Source organism: Belonocnema kinseyi, chromosome 4 (genome assembly GCF_010883055.1).
Source record: "Belonocnema kinseyi isolate 2016_QV_RU_SX_M_011 chromosome 4, B_treatae_v1, whole genome shotgun sequence".
Lineage (NCBI taxonomy): Eukaryota > Metazoa > Arthropoda > Insecta > Hymenoptera > Cynipidae > Belonocnema > Belonocnema kinseyi.
The window spans coordinates 31,311,726-31,328,597 of record NC_046660.1 but is presented as its reverse complement, the minus strand read 5'-3'; the positions used below and the strand labels follow the sequence as shown (position 1 = coordinate 31,328,597).

The 16,872-nt window shown below is 30.5% G+C and overlaps 1 protein-coding gene across 2 annotated transcripts in view; it reads right to left on the bottom strand.

The window, feature by feature from the left end:
* The window catches only part of LOC117171474 (carboxylesterase 5A), a 36,978-nt gene extending 24,872 nt beyond the window's left edge, over positions 1 to 12,106 (bottom strand). Inside the window, exons 1-2 of one of the 2 annotated variants that reach the window (XM_033358826.1) lie at positions 11,856 to 12,106; positions 3,869 to 4,139 (exon numbers count right to left, since the gene is read on the bottom strand). In XM_033358826.1, coding sequence (XP_033214717.1) covers positions 3,869 to 4,022 — 154 coding nt within the window. In that variant the 5' untranslated portion in view covers positions 4,023 to 4,139; positions 11,856 to 12,106. The remainder of the gene's footprint in view (positions 1 to 3,868; positions 4,140 to 11,855) is intronic. The other variant, XM_033358827.1, reaches the window with a different exon arrangement.
* Between the last annotated feature and the right edge of the window lie 4,766 nt (positions 12,107 to 16,872).

Genomic DNA, 16,872 nt, shown 5'->3' with positions numbered 1-16,872 from the left:
GAACAAGTGTATAGAGCTCCAAGGAGATTATGTTGAAAAATAAAAAAAAATTTACCCAAAAAAAATTGTTTTTATACTTCATTCTAAGGACTTATTGAACTATTCTCGTAGTTCGCTAGCGAACTAAATACCCGTTTAGTTAGCTGTAATGCAAAAAATCGAGAAAACACCAACTTAGAATTTTCTGACCGAGTATGTAAGTCGCAAGTCCCCGCGCGTGTATTGGGAAAATATGTTAACCCTATATTTCTAGATATTAAGTGTGAACATCCATTTTTCTCCGTGTGAAATGGAAAGTAACCGTAGGCCTGGGCGTTTTATGATCCTTGGGGCTTGAGAAGAAAATTGCGCAAAGTGTATTAGGACAACACGCATCAGGGGGTTAATCACGCATTGGAACCCTAAGTTGTCGGGTCGATATATAAGTAGTAACAGAAACAGTAACTGGTGCAGGCGGTGGCACGCGATTTTCTAGGCTCAGGGGAGATGCCGAGATACGGGACAACAGTCACGAAAGTCCTTCCTTATACCTTTCTTCATTACTTTTGTGAAAGTTGAGAGCCAATACAGTGAAGACTACGAGCTATACCTACATTACAATACATTACAATATGTAGACATGTAAAATGTCCATCGTAATTCGCAAATCCTCAGGACAAAGCCATGCAGGGCTCGGCCACTGATTTAGAAAGTGGAAGTAGATTTGCGATAATGAATGGTGGTCATTTTCAATGTTTCCCGTGAAATCAAGCCGATCTGATCATTATCCTGATGTTGAGGAGGTCAAGGTTAATTCAGCGAAATTAAGGTCAGTTGTCGTGACAATGATTTATGTTAGACTTGAGGGAGATATGAAACATAGGATAGTTATCTTAAGTATTCTAAATTAGATTTTGATTAACTTTTCATATTATTAAGGCGAGCTTTCATCTTTCGCCTTATTTACCTTCCGGTTTAATAATGGGTATTTTGTTCAAATCTGGATTCATCGAAATATCTGAAGAAATACGCATCATACCAAAAAATTGTCTATGACAAAAACTGTTTATTTTCGAGGTTGCAAAGTGACTCCGCAAAAATTTACTCAACCGACGCTAAGTTTTCCAAGAAATGGGGGAAAAAAGAAATACTTGTTCTTATATATTTGTTAATTAAAGTTTAGTCATTTCCTAAGGGATGTTCAAGGAATAATTTCCACCCAATAAATTTTAATTTCGACTGAAAAATTATTGTACCCGAAAAATCCTTAAAAAAAGAAATAGAAATTTTATGTCAAATTTATATCAAAGGCGGTGTTTAAAAAAATTGTCAGCATCAATTATTTTCATTCGATTATTTATAAGTTTTGTAGTTGTTTGTACTATTTTTCAATTGTTTAAACTATTATTATTGTAATACACAGTTTATTTTCTTTATTATACAGTTTATGAATGTTAAAAATAAAATGTTCATGTTCAACATATTTTTCAATTCCTTAAATAATTTCTATTTCTATATTGTTTCCACCGGATTGTGTAAAGTAAGTATATTCTTAAATTAATTACAGAATTAACGAATATTAAAAACACCTAGCTAAAAATTAGCATTATTTTCTTGAATTAAAAGTTCTTATTCTGATCCCTCTAATAGCTTAATTGGAAAAGCACCTGACCGGAAGTCAGAAGTTTTGTGTTTCGATTCCCAATGGAGTAACCCATGTGCGAATTTTCCATTGGGCCATAGTCGGGCCAACTTTCTCGGAGTTGGGCTAACTTTGCCAACCAGGCATTGGCCAACATACCGAAATGATATCTATGGCCCAACTCTGTTTCCCGACTATTGGCTACTACCAAAATCGGGCCCACTATGGCAATTACACAGAAAAAAAATATCCATTAAATTTTATAGAACTTATCTTATAGTAGAGAATACGATGGGTAGTTTAATGAATGTAATACAATCACTACACTGTTTATAATCGCAAAATGGCGAATCGAATATGGTGGATGAAAATACAAAAAACGGCTCCATTTGGATAAATCTTGGTACTTACGGGTTTTTGGGGTTGCTGAACCCGAAAGTGAAGTCAAAATTCGAATTCTGATTCAGCGACTTCAAAAACCCGTAAGTACCAAGATTGATCCAAATCGAGCCGTTTTTTGTATTTTCGTCCACCATATTGGATCCGCCATTTCGAATTTTCGAATTTTGACTTCAGATTCGGATTCAGCGATCCCAAAAACCCGTCAATGTCAACGAAGAGGTTAAATAATGTCTCAAAATATTTTTTTTAACTTTGCTTTAATACTTCGTTTTTTAGGCATATAAAATGTGTTTTGAGAAAAGTGGCAATTAAATGGCTATGCCATAACACCCTTCAAAAAACGGAGGCAATAACGAAGAATACTTTGATGATTTAAAGGGTAATGTTTTTTTTTGGTAGAAATAAAATTGTAAAAATGAAAAAAGTTGCATTTTTTGCCTAGAAACAATATGAATAACAAAGAACGTCTGTCTGTCAGCTATCTTACTGATTAAACTCAATTCCCGATATATGACCGGTTTCGAGCATGACTTGCCTTGGCCTTGATTCTAAATCAGGGGAATCCAAACATAAACAGGCACAACCACAGGAATCATTTCTGTTCGAGTTGGACGCATAGCCCGATCTGATGCAACTAACGCACTGAAAGTACAGTTTTCGAGCTGTTTTTCACGCTTGACTGAGCACATCCTCTCTTTCGGCCTAGTGGCTCCTCTCATCACGAAACTGAGGTGGCCATTAGTTCTTCGAATATCGTAAACGGTGGAGGGGGAGTCTTAAATCGAGAGTAGAGCGCATCTCTATTTCAAGGATGTTGCAGAATAGTTTTGAAAATTTCCAAAATCCTTGAATATTCTTGGTTTTATACAAATTTCGGGAAGATCTCTACTATTCTAAGATCTTACAATAACAGAATTATCTAAAACATTCCAGAACGTTGTCTAACATTCTAGATTGCTTTAGAATGTTCCGAAATGTGGAGAATAGAGGTATTTACAGAATATTTCGAAACTTCTCAGGACATTCTATAAACCACACGAAAGTGCAGAAGTGTTCCAGAAAATCCCAAAACATTCTAAACAATTACAAGATAAGCTACAATATTACCCATTACTCTTAAAAATGGCGGAATAATTAAGGATTGCAGAAAACTCGAGAATGTACAGGATCGTTCAAGGAATCTGTATTATCAGCAGAGACTAACGGAAATTTTTAACGTCTTTTTAGGTTAAATGGAGCTATGAATTAAAAAATTGAAAAATTATATTTTGTCTGAAAAAAGATCTTCTGCTTGAAATCACACCACAGAACTTCCGATTGCCGGTCGGGCGCTTTTCCTTTAAACTACTAGAGAGATCGAAAGAAGAATCCTTTTTCAGAAATACACGTATTATTTTGCCAGGTGTTCCGTATTCAATTTTTTCAAGGAATCTGTATCATCATCAGATACTAACAGAGATTCCTAATGTCTTTTTAGACTAGATGGAGCTATGAATTACAAAAATTTTCATTAAATTTTTTCTGCACAAGGATCTTCTCCTTTGCTCCGCTACAAATCGAAAAACAGAAATTCCGATTGCCGGTCGAGTACCTTTCCCTTAATCTGCTAGATCGGTCTGTCTAGTAGCTTAAGGGAAAAGCACCCATCCGGCAATCGGAAGTTCTGTGGTTCGATTGTTGTTTGTACGTTTTCATTATCAAAATATTTTTGAGATTTACTTACTGTTCTAAATACTTTCTGAATTATTTCATACGAAATGCTTACACTTAATATTTCTCATTTTTTGTCTGAAAATCTATATAGATGTGGATAATAATAATGCGAATAAGAAACAAAAAACTCACCATCAGGTATGTAGATATTCAAGTAAAGGCAATCTTCACTGACTCCAGGATCAGGAAGATCAGATGGCAAAAGTCGCATATATAATTTTTCATGCTTTTTCTTTCTTTCTAATGGTTGTTGACAAGAAGGTGCAAATTGAGAAGCGTTTCTCATTCCAGTCCATGAAGGGAGTGGATCCGTAACTGGGGCAGAGAACCGCAAAAGTCCAGTTGGTGGTTTAGCATAAGGGATGCCAAGGTAAACAATTACTCGCTGCGTTCTACTCAAAACCTGTTTAAAGCGATTTTAATCAGATTCAAGTTTACTGCTGCCATACGATACAGTTTAGACTCTACTCTATAGCTATTCCTTTCACCAGAGCAACTATTTATTTTTTCTCCTTTCTCACGTTCTACTCGTTTCCCTGTCAGATTTCTTGTATCGAGTGCGAATCTTAGTATCTTGCACGACACACAGTAGGGAAAAGAAAAGTTTTTCCTCGAAAAATTAGTCTACAACTTGTTATTTTGATCCGATGTGAAATTTTAAAAAACATGAAAGTTAACCAAATTTCAAATAGATTTTTGCGAGCCGATTTTTGAATTATTTTTCTATTATGTCTTGCCACAACAAAGTTGAAATTAAAAAATCGTTTAAATAAACGATCATCTTTTTCAATTGCTTATATTCATATAAGATATTAGGGAATAAGTGGATGCAATTTTTATATATAATATTCAGTAGGTCACAACATTTGAAAAAATTTGGTTATTTTTATATTGGGAAATGAATTAATGAAAGGGGTACTTCAAGATTAAAAATACTTGGAGCCTTTTTTTTATTTTACGTACCGGATGTACGTAAACGTAATACTTAATTAACGTTTTTAGAGTCTAAAGTAATTGTTTATGTTATTAACAAATTTAATAAATAAAGGTATTAACAATTGCGTGCTCCGTAGACGCGTTCGTTTAAGGCTGTTTCGATATCTCAAGTTAAAAAATGATCATTGTTAAAAATGATTCAGAAAATCGAGGAAAATGTTCTCAATGCCAGATTCAATTAATTTTTCAAGAGAACTGCAGGTAAACCTTAGAAAAAAGTATTTTAGTTTAAAATGTTTACTTAACTACGATTATTTAGAGTTTTTATGTTTTGGCATTCTCTTTTGGTAAACTCTGCAATTTTTATTAAACCTTACTGTATGTATGGTATAAATTGCGTAATTCCTGAATAAAATTTCTATTCTAACATCATGATTAAATAAGATGTGCAACGTTTACTTGAATAGAAAGTTAAAGCATAAAATTCTAATTAGCGTTATTGAAATAAACAATTGGGGCCTGAAATATTTTTTTCTAAAGTTCGCCTAAAGTTCTCCAAAATTAGTTACGACTAAGTATGAGAATACTTTCCTCAATTTTATATATAATAGATTTTTGAACATTTTACAACTACAATTATATAATTAAATAAATATTATTAATTAATACAAATTTTTCTCAATAATCTCAAACAGCAGATTTCATTTTTTGTCACGAAATAAAATTAAAATTACTTAGGAAAATTCTTCGTTTATGTTACGTTGCCAACTATTAATAATTTTTAATTTGATAAAAATTTTTATAAATAAATTTTTAACTTGTCTATTTGTAAACAAGGGTTGCTTTTTGACGAAATCGACTGTCAGTGATATAGAAATAACGTAATTTATTAGGAAACTTTGTCAGGCGGCAATATTTTTTACTCATGTAAATGCTTTTTTTTCAACAAATACAGACTTTTGTCAATTTTTAACCAGAATATTTTGTTTTTTAAGTGGATTTAACTCTGAACTACTGATAAAAATAATTTTCTCACGTTGCCTCATTTATGAACAGTAGTTTTGAATTTTATAAACAATTTCATAAACAAATTCACAAGTTGACTACTTTTCAACGAAGGGAAGCAGTGTTTTTGATACAAAATCAACTACCAATTACTTAAAAAGGATCCTTTCTGTGTCCATAGAAATCGATTTCGTGACAAAAACAACATCCATTTTTTGATAAGTAGTCGAATTTTTAACTTTTTAATGAAATTGTTTTTGAAATAAAAATATATTATGAGTGGATGAGGTATTATAAGCGAATGATTTCTTCAAGTTGTTTAAAATTGATTCCGTTAAAAAAACGAAAGGTGCCAGTTAAAATTTGACGAAGATCTGTTTTTGTTTATAAAATTTATTTGAGCAATGAACAGCTGTTATCAGATATCAAAAAAGCATTCATGCTAATAATTTCGAAAAGTTTTGACCATTTTCGTTGAAGAAACGAAGTGTTTTGAGCGTGAAGTGCCTAAAATATAATTTTGTTTATAAAATGAACAATTACTGGGAGAAAACAAAATTTATAATTAACTTCTAATCATTCTTTAATATAAAATATTGTTATGATATTTTACATAAATATATGTAGTTGCAGAAAACGGAAAAATTATATTTTTTTAAATCTAGAATCCGATGAAAATTGTAAGCTCTAGACTAATATGTTCGAAAAAACTTTTTTTGACCCACTGTGCGACACGATGATTCTGCAAGCGTGATATTCATTTTATATTAGCAAAAAGCTGCAAGCATGGGAAAAAATTGATCTATTTTAATAATTGAAATATGTTCTTAACATAAAATTTATTATTTTTTTGTTATTTTTTTTTCTTTCTATCCTTCAACAACTAATTAACTTTCTATCTTCATTGTCTTTGTCAATATAAGATTATTTTAAATTAGTTCTTCATTTAATAATGATAACAAAAGAAAGACTGAGAAGATATTAATGCATTGCTTATTCTTTCCATATAAGATGGATTTATCTTTTGTTATTCGTTTTTAATCACGTGTGAAGCTTTTAAATTAAGTAGGTTGAATGGCTTCGAATTGAATTAAATAGTAAGCGAAAATGATAACTATATATGATGAAGTAATCCAAAAAGACTATAGAGAAACTTTGAATAAAAACTTCATCTTGATTTAACATAAAAATATGTTAATCCCTTTATTTAAAAAAATATTAAAGAAATCTAATGAATGAATTTAATTATGGCTTCAATTGCAAAATTTCAGAATATTGAAAATAAAATTTTACAAATGTCCTTTTTTCATAGCTTCCTGCAAAGGCTTATTTCTATTTTATGTAAGACTTCAAAGACACTGATGGTAATGAAATCCAATGCTTCAATAACTTATGTTATTAGATGCGGTCTGTCGACCCTGAAATTGATCATATTATTGGTTTCAATTGCAATAAATAGGAAAGTTTAAATTCCATATTTTGTAGCTTCTAATATATCAGATAATTCTTACTAAAGCCAATTATAAGATTATATAGCTTTACTTCTTGGATTGTAAAATCTTAATATAAATGGTTTTTAATAGTTTTATTATTTTGTCTTATTTGTAGAAAATTTATTTGATTAAAACAATTCTGCCCGATTAAAAAAAAATCCTTAAAATGTATATATAATTATATGAATAAAAATGAAAAATGTCGAACTCATAGATTTTTAATTGAATAAGAAAAAATATTTCAGATGAAAATAGAACATTTTTTTCTTTTAAAAATAATTGAAATAAGAGAAAAAATAATGATTTTTAACATGAAGATGTTAAGCTCTTGTTTTATTATTCTAACTTTTTAAGGAAATCAATGCTTTTATCTTACTTGTTTTATATCTGACTATGAGCACTTGAAATACAGTGAGTTTAAAATATTTCATTAGATTATTTACAATGGTGGTAATTTAGAAAAGAATAATTTTATACATATACAAATTAAATACATGCATTTCCAAGTTATTGAGAACATAAGAACAAAACAAAAATATAAAAAAGATTTGAATATTTTGTCCAATCGATATTTAACTTGGACTATTGTGTATTGATTGCAATTTTGTTTTCATATTATTATTTATGATAATAAGGACAATTTTATTAACATAAAACGCGTTGCATGAGCATAGAGACATTAAATTACATTTATAGTTTAATAATAAAACTCAGAATGTTAGAAAGTATAGCGGACACAATAAAGTGGCCATAAAACAATCAATGGTTCGTTTTGAATCAGTAATTCCTAAACTCTACAAAATTTAGTACACAAACATTGCATATACTTTCTCTAATCTATATAAATCTGATACACTTTCTCTTTTTATCGAGAATACAGCAAGAGTCGAGGACAAATCTTAAACATTTTTTTTCATCACAACTTTCGCATATAACAAAAACACGGTGCAAAGAGTAGACGCGTAAAAGCAAAATTTAAATTAAAAGTATGGATATTTTGAAATAAAATGATGGAATAATGGAATACGTAACACGGTGTAATTATGCAAAAAAATACATTTAAAATAAAAAAAAAACGCAAAATTTGTAGGAAAAAACGCAAAGATAATAGTAAAATTATTTTACACACTGTGCAGTATCGCTCATAACTGTATAGCGACTTTTTTAATCCACAATATAGTATTACAGAATCTTTATAATAATAGCCCTGGGCTTACGAAAAATTCAGTAATTTTATATATTTAGAATGTTGTAATAGTCTTGAAAAAGGATGTCAACAATTCTATTAAACAGCATTGTAAAGTAATGGTAAAGAAAAAAAAGAGAAACAGAGGAAAAAAGGAAAAGAGAAAGACTAATTTCAGCAAAATTAAATACTAATATTTTCTATTGCACAAATGGAAAGGTGATTAAAGCCTGCCTTAAATTAACTGACTATTAAAAGATTTCCTCAATTCTATCAAACGAAATTACGTAAAATACTTGTCCTATTTTTATTCTTCTTTACGTTATTTAGTTATTTTTGTAAATAATGGCTGGGAAAAAAGCAATAGAAGAGAAGAGGGAAAAAAAGAGAAATAAGAAAAAGGAAAAGAGAAAAAAGAATATTAGGTATACCAAGAGGTAAATAAGAATAGAGGAACAAAGGTGTAGATAAATAAACTAAAATTTTTAAAAGGAAAAAGTTGGACAAAGTGAAGAGCGGAAACGAGAGAAATAGGAATAGAGCAGAAAAGGAAAATTATTTTACGAATATTATATTTTAAGATTTTTATTTGTGCAAATAGAAAGTTCATAAAATTCTGCTTTAAGTCAGCCAACAATGAAAAGTTTTTATAAATTCTATAAAATAGAATTATATATTCCTCTGTATTATTTACAAAAATAATAAAATCATCATAATCAAAAATAAAAAAATTTAATTCTTGTTTAAGTTTATTTGATGATTTTTTCATATAATAAAGAAAAAAGACGAATATATCAAAAAAGATACATAGGAAGAGACGAACATTTGTAAAGGTGAAAAGAGGAAAAAAGGGAAACAGGAAAAGTGGAAAATGAGAGAAATTGGAGATAAGGAAAATAGGAAGAGGAAAAAAGAAGAAAAGAAGAATTATTTTAACCTAATAAAAAAGTAAGATTTTTATTTGTGCAAAGAAAAAGATAATAAAATTTTGTTTTAAATCAACTAGCGTTGTAAGAATTTCATCAATTTTATAAAATGAAAATCTCTTAAAGAAGTAAAATTGGTTTATTATTGTGTCATATTATTTTATTATTTTTTTAAATATTACAGAGGAGAAGTTTAAAAGAGAAAAGGAATATAAGAGAATCAGAGGGAAAACGAAAAGAGGAATAGAGAAACAGAAGAAAAAAGAAAGAAAGAAACCAGGGAAAAGGGTAAAAAGATAACTGGAAGAGAAAAAGATTTAAAGAGAAAGAGAAGTAAAAAGGAACAGAGGAACGGAAGAAGAGAGGAAAAAATGTAAATGGAAAAGAGGGAAAAATGAATAGAGGAATAGAGAAAGCTAAGAAAGAAAAAAAACGAGGGAAACGTGTAAAAGGATAACTTGAAGAGATAAAGATGTAAAGAAATAGAGAAGTAAAAGGGAACAGAGGAACGGAGGAAGAGAGAAAATGTTGTAAATGGAAAAAGATGGAACAAGGAAAAGTGGATGAAGAAAATATGTAATGGGGAGAGATGACAAGAGAAAAAGTGGAAAAAAGGAAAGAGGGATAGTAATAAGAGGATGAGATATATGCAGGAGTAAAGAGGAGAAGAGGAAAGGGAATGAGCAACAATAATTATTTTACCAAAATGAAATACTAATATTTTGGAGTAATTTACAAAATATGGGATGCGGAAGGGGGGGGGGTGAAAGTATCTCACCGTGTTAAGAAAAAAGGAAAGCGTATCACGCAGGGGAAGGGGTATTCACAATTCCTAAAACACGTATAAAGTATTTTGAGAATTATCCCTTTCTATTATAAGAATGGAAGGTTATCAAATTTTGCTTTAAATTAATGAGCGATGAAAGAATCTCATTAAATCGATTGAATAATTTTCTGTAAAAGAAGTGCTTTTTTTCTTTTTTAAAAGATCTTTTATCATTTTTGTTTATAATAATGAAGAATAAAGGTAAAGAGGAAAAAATTAAAAAAGGTAAAAAGCAACAAAAAAATATGAAAAGCAGAAACAGAAGAGGAGGTAACTGTAGAGAGAAACATAGGAAAAGAGGAAAAGTTGTTAGGGAAAAGAGGGAAAGACATAACCTTGGAATACAGTAAGTTTGTGTGTGTGTCGACGTCACAATTTTTTTTATGAATACGTCAACTTTAAGACTGTTGCAGATAAACTGATGAGATTTGGCGTAACAAACCACTTGATTTTTAATTTTTTATATTTCAAAAAAGGCGTTCATATAGTTTTGAGCGGACAAGGCTTTACTAAGCTTTATTTTGATCTTCAGTTTTTTTTTGTAATACATGCTTGATTAAAAAAATAATGCAATTATTTTTGAAAAATTCAAATCTATTCTAACTTCATTGATTTTAAATTCAATTTAAGAATAAAAATGAATAATTTACACAGTGTGAAGTGAAAAGCCAACAGTAAGTCAATTAAATATACTTAATTATTCCATTAATTTTTTAATTACTTGCCTCAAATTTCAGTTCAACAGATAAAGTTAAAGATTTCACAATGGCTTCAAACTTAAATTTTATACGGAAATTTTGAAAAACTTTAAAATTAACCTTTAACTTTATCTGTTAAATACATTATTTACTCAGAGTGGTTGCACAACTTTAATTAAAATATTACCTGACTTTCCCATCATTAATTTTCTTTCTCTGGCCCATAATATTTGAAGAATAAGATTCTAACCTTGTAAGGAATTCGATAAAATGCATAAGTAAATAACTAATCATTATTTGAATCTTTGGTAATGCCCGAAAATATTGTAAAAGTACTCAAGAATAGTCAGAAACATGTATTTAGATATGAATTCAATAGTCATTAATCCATGGGTGAATTTATTGCTAAAAGTGAAATGACTAAAGTAATCTGGAAATTTGGTCATAGTGACTATATAGTGGCTATTTGTCAAAAGTGACTAAAAAGTGAATTGAGAAAACAGTGACTGGATGGCAGTCCTGATTATTCCTGACAGTTACTAAAAGTGCTTCTTACAGATATTCCCTGACAATCGCAATTTTTTTTCAAGATCCCGGACTTAACCCTGATTTCTAGATTTTCCCTGTTCTGCGGTCACCCCCTTCTTTTAATGAAATAAAAATGGTAGAAAAAATTCTACAAAATCAGAAAATCACTGAATATTTTATTCTAAAACCTTAGAATGCCGATCGTCTCAAAATTAATTAAAATAACTAATGCGGCTTACCACTCGCGGTATATCAAAGGAGTGTCGAAAAGTAGAAAGCTACCTTTTTCGCAGCTCATGATTATTTTTTGTGAATTTTATAGTTGAAAATTTTCTTTGAAAAAGTCCGAAACGTTTTATTCTTATCCCTCATAATCAATGAGAAAAATTCTCAAAATACAGACCCGCAACTTGGTTCAGACGAAACTCAATAGATTGAAACTACTGAAAAATGATAAAGAAAGAAATTGCGTTTAATGTGGAAAAGAGATGTTGACTGCGCGTTAAATAAATAATATTTACCGTGCTAACAGTGAGGCGAAAGAATAAAATGCAATGCACTCTAACGCAAGAAAAACTGAGGAGGCGTCATCACGCGTAATCCGCACCTCCTTTCCTGCGAGGGTACCCTGGCCAGGTATCCGGACAGTTGGTGTATCGCGGACATTGCCCTGGCGAGCGTGTGTCCGCTGAGATTCAGTGACAGGAACCGTCCCGAGGAACAGAAGTTCCTGGAGCAGCGCGACGACGACCCACGCCGCATACTTCATTCTGCAAGACTGACTGACTGATTGGCCTCGGAAGCAATACGCGGTTCTCCGAACTGAACTGCAACGGCGGCTTGCGTGACTAGACTCAAAGCCCATTCGCTGCAAAACCTTTCCTAGCTGGAGGTGGAGGAGGTTGAGAAGGTTTTGACTTCACCTTTGGGTTCAGGTTTACCTGACGTTGAGGCCTGCGCTCTAGGTCTAGTTCGAGACTTTTTCCTGCGACCTGCGAAAAGTCGACGTCGAGATCCCTGTCTAGAAATCTGAAATAGTGGAATTAGGACAACAAATAACAATAAGTAAATTTTTTAGTAAGGCTTAGAAATATAATTTATGTTTGCTTAATACTTTGGTTATTAAACAATTATTGTCACGAGCAGTGATCCCTCCCCTCACTCTCTTTTTAAAAAATCTCTTTATTTCTGTCATAATATTTTCGAAATGTTTTTTCTTGAATCCTTTTTTGTTCTTATGTAATGAGATCTAATAATAATGTGCTCATTATATCCATTATTATCTTCTTAGTTATCCTCTTCGACATCTGATTCCATCCACTGATGTTTTGAAATATTCAAGTTATATAATTATGTACAAATGCCTTTCTCCCTCTTCCGCTTATTACCTTATACACCTTATATTCCTTTCCTCCCTTTTCTTTCTTCTATTTTCTTCTTTTGCCCCTTCCCCTCCCTTATCCGACCCACCCCCTCCTTCTCCTCCTACTATTCCTTCTACTTTTTCTCCTACCTTCTTATCAAGGTTGTCATCCATTTATATGTCAATCCATTCTAAATCTATTACATTGATCCATTTTTATGAATTTATATTCCATTGCGTTATATTTAATTTATTATGCACTATTCATTAATATCCTGAGGGCCCACTCACAAAATACGTAATACGTTTTTCGGGATCTTTGACACGCACCTCCCGCTTGATGCTGCTGACATTGATATGCCTTTGTTATTTCATGTCCAAATGTCTCTCTCCCTACTCGTTTATTTGTACTTTCTCTTCGTTTTCCACTTTTCCTCTTTTCCTCATTCTCCTATTACATTCAATTCTTTTATATTCTATTAAAATATTTCCTGGCGGGCTATTCACAAAGTAGGATCCAGGATGTTTGTACACTCCACCTCCCTGCATGATGCTTTTTCCACTTTTATTAACATGTGGAATGATTATTGAACCCCCCACCCCCTGGAATGTATCACGTTTATCAGAATGAACCCTTATCTATTTCAAATATATGTCATTTAATCTATTTTAATACTATACTTCTCTAAATCAATCTAATTCCATTCATTATTGTTTTGATCTACTCATACCATTTCTGCCCAATTTGTCTTTCTCCCTCCACCCTTTCATCCGCTTTATATTATTTTTTCTCATCCTCTTTACCGTTTTCCTCTTTTTTCTCTCTTTTATTCTTATTCTCTTTCTCTAAATTCCTTGTTTCCGCTTCCTCCTCTTCCTTTTCCTCCTCTTCTTCTTTAGAAGGATGATATCCATTTATATGTTAATTTATTCTAAATATCTCAATTTCAAATCATTTCTATGCAATTATATTTCATTCTTTTAGTTCTGATCGATTCAAAAGCCTGAATGCAATGGTACAATATTTTATTTTAGCTTTTTATTATTATTATTATTATTTTCATCCAAATACATACTCACACGCACATATTGGACAGAATACATCAAGTTTTCCCACCTAAAATTATTGTCTTGTTGTTAGGTTTGAAACTTGGCTGAATTTAGTCCTATTGGAGCTATATTAATTCATCAAACCATAGGTTCCTTTATCAACCGGTTGTCAATATAAAGCGGCCTGAAGTTTTCACTTCTTCAGGTGAAAGAGAATAAGAATAAAAGAGAGAAAAAAGAGGACTTTTTTCTCTCTTTTATTCTTATTCTCTTTCTCTAAATTCCTTGTTTCCGCTTCCTCCTCTTCCTTTTCCTCCTCTTCTTCTTTAGAAGGATGATATCCATTTATATGTTAATTTATTCTAAATATCTCAATTTCAAATCATTTCTATGCAATTATATTTCATTCTTTTAGTTCTGATCGATTCAAAAGCCTGAATGCAATGGTACAATATTTTATTTTAGCTTTTTATTATTATTATTATTATTTTCATTCAAATACATACTCACACGCACATATTGGACAGAATACATCAAGTTTTCCCACCTAAAATTATTGTCTTGTTAGGTTTGAAACTTGGCTAAATTTAGTCCTATTGGAGCTATATTAATTCATCAAACCATAGGTTCCTTTATCAACCGGTTGTCAATATAAAGCGGCCTGAAGTTTTCACTTCTTCAGGTGCTTTTTAACCATCACGTTATGTACTTTTTAAATGAAAATTGTAATTGATTTTTTGAAGAAAAAAAAATACTTTAAACACTGTTTTTACTTTTTAAAAAATACCATTTTTTACACTCTTTAAAGTCATGTAGAAGAAAAAGTTGGCTGAAAACAATTTCATGGTCCAATTGAGATTTTTACGTTCGAGTTAACAGCATTTAACTTACGCAGCTCGCGCGGGAGCGAATAATGTTAGGTTCTAACTTGTCTTTAAGCTTACTTTTAACTATCTTAAAATGATTTCCTGTGTGTATGTATATTATAAGTATAATCATAACTTGCTATCCACGAGTGTAAAAATCTCATTTTGACCATTCAATTATTTCCAGCATACTTTGTCTTCTACGTGACTTTAAAGAGTGTAGAAAATCTAGTTTAAAAAAAAAAGAAAACTAGTAGAAAATGCATTTTCACTATAAAATAATAGCATGTATCTGTGGATAATTTTGTTCTTACCTTGCATTTTAATGATTAAATTTTTTTTTATCAACTAAAATTCAAATAATTGAGTAGCAGTTCTTGACCAGCAGTTCATAAAACATTTGCGTTAATTTTTACACTTAATGTAACTTTATCTCGTCTCACCTACTTAATTCAAATTTTGGAAACAATAACGGTTTATTTGAAATAGTTAAGAATAACACCCGCGATATAATCCCGCACAATATAGTTAGACAGCGTAGTCCTTTGATAACATATTTTACGACTCTCAGTTTGTGAATGGTAATTCTCCATGAATAGGGGACTTTTGTGTCAAATGTTTAACTTATTATTAAAACTAGTAGTATTTGGAAACATTTATCTGCTTACTGCGAAACATAATATAAAATAATTATAAATATATGAACGCACGTATTCTCTCTATACGAGTACTTAATGTGAATGAAATGATTTCAAAACACAATATCTTTAAGAAATAAATTGGTCATATTTTTCAAAATAAATGTTTTTCTTATTAGCAGTGAATGAAACTTTCAAATTATCAACCATTATACAAATTGTACAGTTGTAATATACAAATTTACATTCAACAAGCTTGTTCAAATAAGAATTATTCCTATCCGTAATTCAATGAGCAAGTATGGCTGATAAGGATTTTTTTAAATACATAATACCAAATGGTAAAATTTAATTTTTTAAATGGTTTCAGAAACCTAATACTGATTATGTTTTATCAGAGGCGAGAGTATACTCTTTAACACCACATTTTTAATTGAGATAAATTATTTTAGATCAACTGCTTTGTATGTTGTATTTTAATAATTATATGTGCTTCAAGCCAATAGTTATACTAACAAATGGTTCTTAATTTTTTTATATTATTTTTATTTCAAATTTGTAATTGCTAAAAACATGATTAATACAAACAATATAAATAATTAAATTACAAAATTATCAAAATAAACTAAAACTTTAAATAAAATAAGAGCCAATAATTTAAATTTATATTTTCTTCTATTTATAACCTTAATAAAATATATTTACTACAATGATACAATTTTTGTGATTACCGAAAAATTAATTAACTTAAGTCCCATGCAGTTAGGACATTTCCATCGATTAATGCATTTTTCTTATGATACAAGAAAAGAATTGGGTATAGTTTCTAAATTTTAAAACGCTTGGTTTGGTAATGATAAATAAAAGAGCATGTACAGTTTGGTGTTATTCACCTGTTACAAAATAAAATTTTTTGAAATAATATTCACCATTTTTTATATTTTAGTTCAGTTCTACAGCTTCTTTAATCTACCATCAGAATGAAACAATTGAGCTCCTTATAGTATTTGCTACACTTCTAAAAAAACCACCGTATAATTTATTACACCAAACGTCTTTGTTGAAGGTTATGTTTCTAAATATCATTTCATAAATTGAAATTCATTTTCTGAGAGCAGTTACCAACAGTATCATCTTTGTGATAAGTAATATTATCAGTGACAAAAGCATCAGGAAGTTCAAATATCCATGGTTCTACTGGTTTATCAAGTGGAAAAACAAGAGGTTTTCCGTCATATGAATGTTCACCGAAAAGCGAAATTTCGTGTGTCTTCAGCGCTTCGAAACGACAAAGAAAAACTATTACTGTTTGATTGTGAGTTTAAAAAATGTCTGCTTGTAATTGTTTATGCCTGTAAAAAGAATAGTTTTACGTTGCACGTAGGTCAGGGGTTATAAATGTAATTACTCAGTTATTCAAATTAATTATGCACATATATTTTAGAGTACAACACAAACTATTTACAGGACTATAGAAAATGGTAAATATAAGTAGACTTGCTTAGGGAATAGAATTGACAAGACGAGGTGAAGATACCGACGGTTCGCAAAGATCTGACTAGATCTTACGGTCGAAGTTACATTGAGGTGTAAGTCGAAATACAGAAGTGGTAGGATTCAC